This window comes from Centruroides sculpturatus, unplaced genomic scaffold, assembly GCF_000671375.1.
Source record: "Centruroides sculpturatus isolate CEXI.00-Female unplaced genomic scaffold, Cexi_2.0 scaffold2802, whole genome shotgun sequence".
NCBI lineage: Eukaryota > Metazoa > Arthropoda > Arachnida > Scorpiones > Buthidae > Centruroides > Centruroides sculpturatus.
The window spans coordinates 15,284-18,020 of record NW_019386896.1 but is presented as its reverse complement, the minus strand read 5'-3'; the positions used below and the strand labels follow the sequence as shown (position 1 = coordinate 18,020).

At 23.3% G+C, this 2,737-nt stretch overlaps 1 protein-coding gene and 1 long non-coding RNA gene across 2 annotated transcripts in view; one reads left to right on the top strand and one right to left on the bottom strand.

Moving 5' to 3' along the window:
* Window positions 1–236: 236 nt before the first annotated feature.
* LOC111615898 lies at window positions 237–1,476 on the bottom strand. The gene is made up of 3 exons (XR_002755156.1): window positions 1,161–1,476; window positions 921–1,083; window positions 237–287 (listed from the first exon to the last, which is right to left on the bottom strand). It is a non-coding gene; the product is annotated as an uncharacterized LOC111615898 (long non-coding RNA).
* The window catches only part of LOC111615897 (transmembrane and TPR repeat-containing protein 1-like), a 3,309-nt gene continuing 1,196 nt past the window's right edge, over window positions 625–2,737 (top strand). Inside the window, exons 1-4 of the mRNA XM_023357338.1 lie at window positions 625–764; window positions 983–1,194; window positions 1,822–1,957; window positions 2,073–2,217. Of these exons, the coding sequence (XP_023213106.1) occupies window positions 1,032–1,194; window positions 1,822–1,957; window positions 2,073–2,217 (444 nt within the window). The 5' untranslated portion in view covers window positions 625–764; window positions 983–1,031. The remainder of the gene's footprint in view (window positions 765–982; window positions 1,195–1,821; window positions 1,958–2,072; window positions 2,218–2,737) is intronic.

The window sequence follows — 2,737 nt, the reverse complement described above, 5'->3', positions numbered from 1 at the left end:
AAGATGTCGAAAGTTATTCAAGAGAAATATCGAAGAGAGATCTTACTTGACCCATTTCTTTACTATTGATCTTTCCTTATGTAGTGGTAGAACACAGGGAAAATATTCAGTCGATGGAAAGCAAACAATAAATTAATGAAAAGAATGCCACAAAAATTAATATAAATGTGCATTTTTATCTTTACATTTATTATTTTCAACGTATAAAAATAATTTTAATAAAAATTAATCCATATGTTGTTATCTATTCATACTTCTTCTAATGTGTTTTAACTTTATCGATTTTTCTATGAAAATTAATAAAAAAATTTTACTATTTCCTTATAATTTTTTTAAAATAAAATAATGTTTTTTATCTCTTATAAAAATAATAAATATTTAATGATTTAAAAAAATTGTTTTATGAAATTTTAAATATTTAATAAGAAAAATTTATTATGAAATGAGAAATGAAATGCTTTTTAAAAATTATTAATATTAAATTTTTTAACATATAAAATTAACACTAGCTTTTATTAAATACTTTATTACCTTTACCACGTAAAAATTTACGAGTTGTTATTTTGTATAGCTTTAATTAATGTTTAAATAATTTTAATTTGTATATAAAAATTTTCTAGTTTGTGGCCTAATCATGCAAGTGCCCATAACAATTTAGGCACACTTCTTCCGGATAAGAAGGAAGCAGAAATTCATTTTAAGAAAGCAATACAGATCAATCCTTATCATTCGAGAGCTTATTACAATTTGGCTGTTACTTACAGGTATCTGTTTTCAAATTTTAATTTAAGAAGTATGGCAATTTATATTAGACAGCACTAACCTATGCAAAATTTATCATTTAAAATGAGAAAAATGTCTTCTTGTCTGGTGATATATTGCACGAATTCAATTTAGTAAAACTCAATAATTCAACTTACTTTAAAGTACGAAAGTTATTTAGAAAACCAAAAACAATCATTTTTCTTTCTACAAAACGCAGTCAGTTGGGTAAAACTGAAGCGGCACTTAATCTTTTGAGAAGAGCCCTGATGTTGGATCCTCTGTTTTCTGAAGCATATTCCTCTCAGGCATACCTTTACTCTATCAAAGGAGAAAATACAATTGCCGAATGTATCCATCGCAATATAATTAAACTAGAACCCGAAAATGCTAATTACCTTAATAATTATGGAAGTTTCCTTCATAAATTAGGTAAGAAAATCATTCATTTTCACTATTATAAATATTATCTTACAGCACATAGATATGTAAAATCATAAATATATTTGATATAGCATTCGTGTATGTTAAGACAATAGCATTTCCTTTATTCAGAAATAAACTTGAGATACGAAATAGAAAATTTATATTGAAATCTTATGTGTGGAACATTTATTTTTTTTATATGTATGGTATATATCTTGTAATAACTTTCTTAATGTTTATATAATATTTTCTACGTGTTTATCTAACACCTCTTGTATATTTTGATAACAATTTGTCTCCTGTTTGTGATGTTTCATATCATTTCTTATAGCAATATCTTTTACCAGTGATGTAGCATATCTTATCAAGATTTCGTTTCTTCCGCATCCCTAGCATCATTATAATCCATGTTTAATATTCTTAAATACTATAAATTTATCAAAAAAAATTATTCAGAAAATAATTTTAAAAATTAAACGTAATTTTAAATAAAAATAAATACGGAAATTTATATATTTTTGCTTTAAATAGTTAGTAAAAATGATTGAGTATCAACATAAAAAGCTTTAAATATAATGGAAAAACTTTTTGAAATATTAAAAATTTAAGTTTTTATATCTATTTTTTTTTAAGGACGAATTGAAGAAGCTTTGGAATTATATCAAAAAGCATTAAAATATCAACCGAATCATTTTAAAGCCCTTTTAAATGTAGCAAGAATTATGAAAACTTTAGAGAAAACTCGAGAAGAAGAAATTATATATAAAAGGTAAAAGAAACAACAAAAAAATGTTTAAATAAAAGAAATTATTGTAGAAAAATAATGTAATTTCATAGTTTAACAATCAATTATTGAAATATTTTGAATCTTTTATCTTCAACAGAATTTTAGAAATAACAGAAGATCCAACTGTTATGGATAATCTTGGTTTATTGTACATCAGCACAGGACGCTTCAAAGAAGGCAAAATAATATACGAAAAGCTAAGAAATAAGTTTTCCAACTATATTTACGGGAAAATACATTTTGTGAGTCAAAATTTCATTTTTTATTTGTCAAAATATAAAGGCTTATAAATGCATTTATCATCTGTCGCTCCAGTTGCAAAGTCCTGTCTTGCTAAAATTTATATTCGATTCATTGATAATCTGAGCCTTTATAATAGGATATAAATAGAAAATAATAAATTCTAACCCATAAAAATGTTAAATTATACTATAAATTATTATTTAGAAGAGATTTTTCATTTTATGTAACATGTTTTATCCATCCTCCAGCCACGTGATTCATGCCTCTTATCTAAAATAATCACTCAAAATCAAAGCTATTTTAGCATAATTTATAAATCCTATAAAAAATATTTTTATCAAGTTTAATATTTTAATTCTTTAAAATATATTTTATACGTTTATTACGAAAAAATTAATTAATTTTAAATTATAATTCTAATAAAATTATGATGTAAAGTACGCGTGTTTTTGTCCATAAATTTAAGTGAAAATTTAGACAAAAATAAAAAAGTAATCTTTCAAGAATATTATTTTTTTT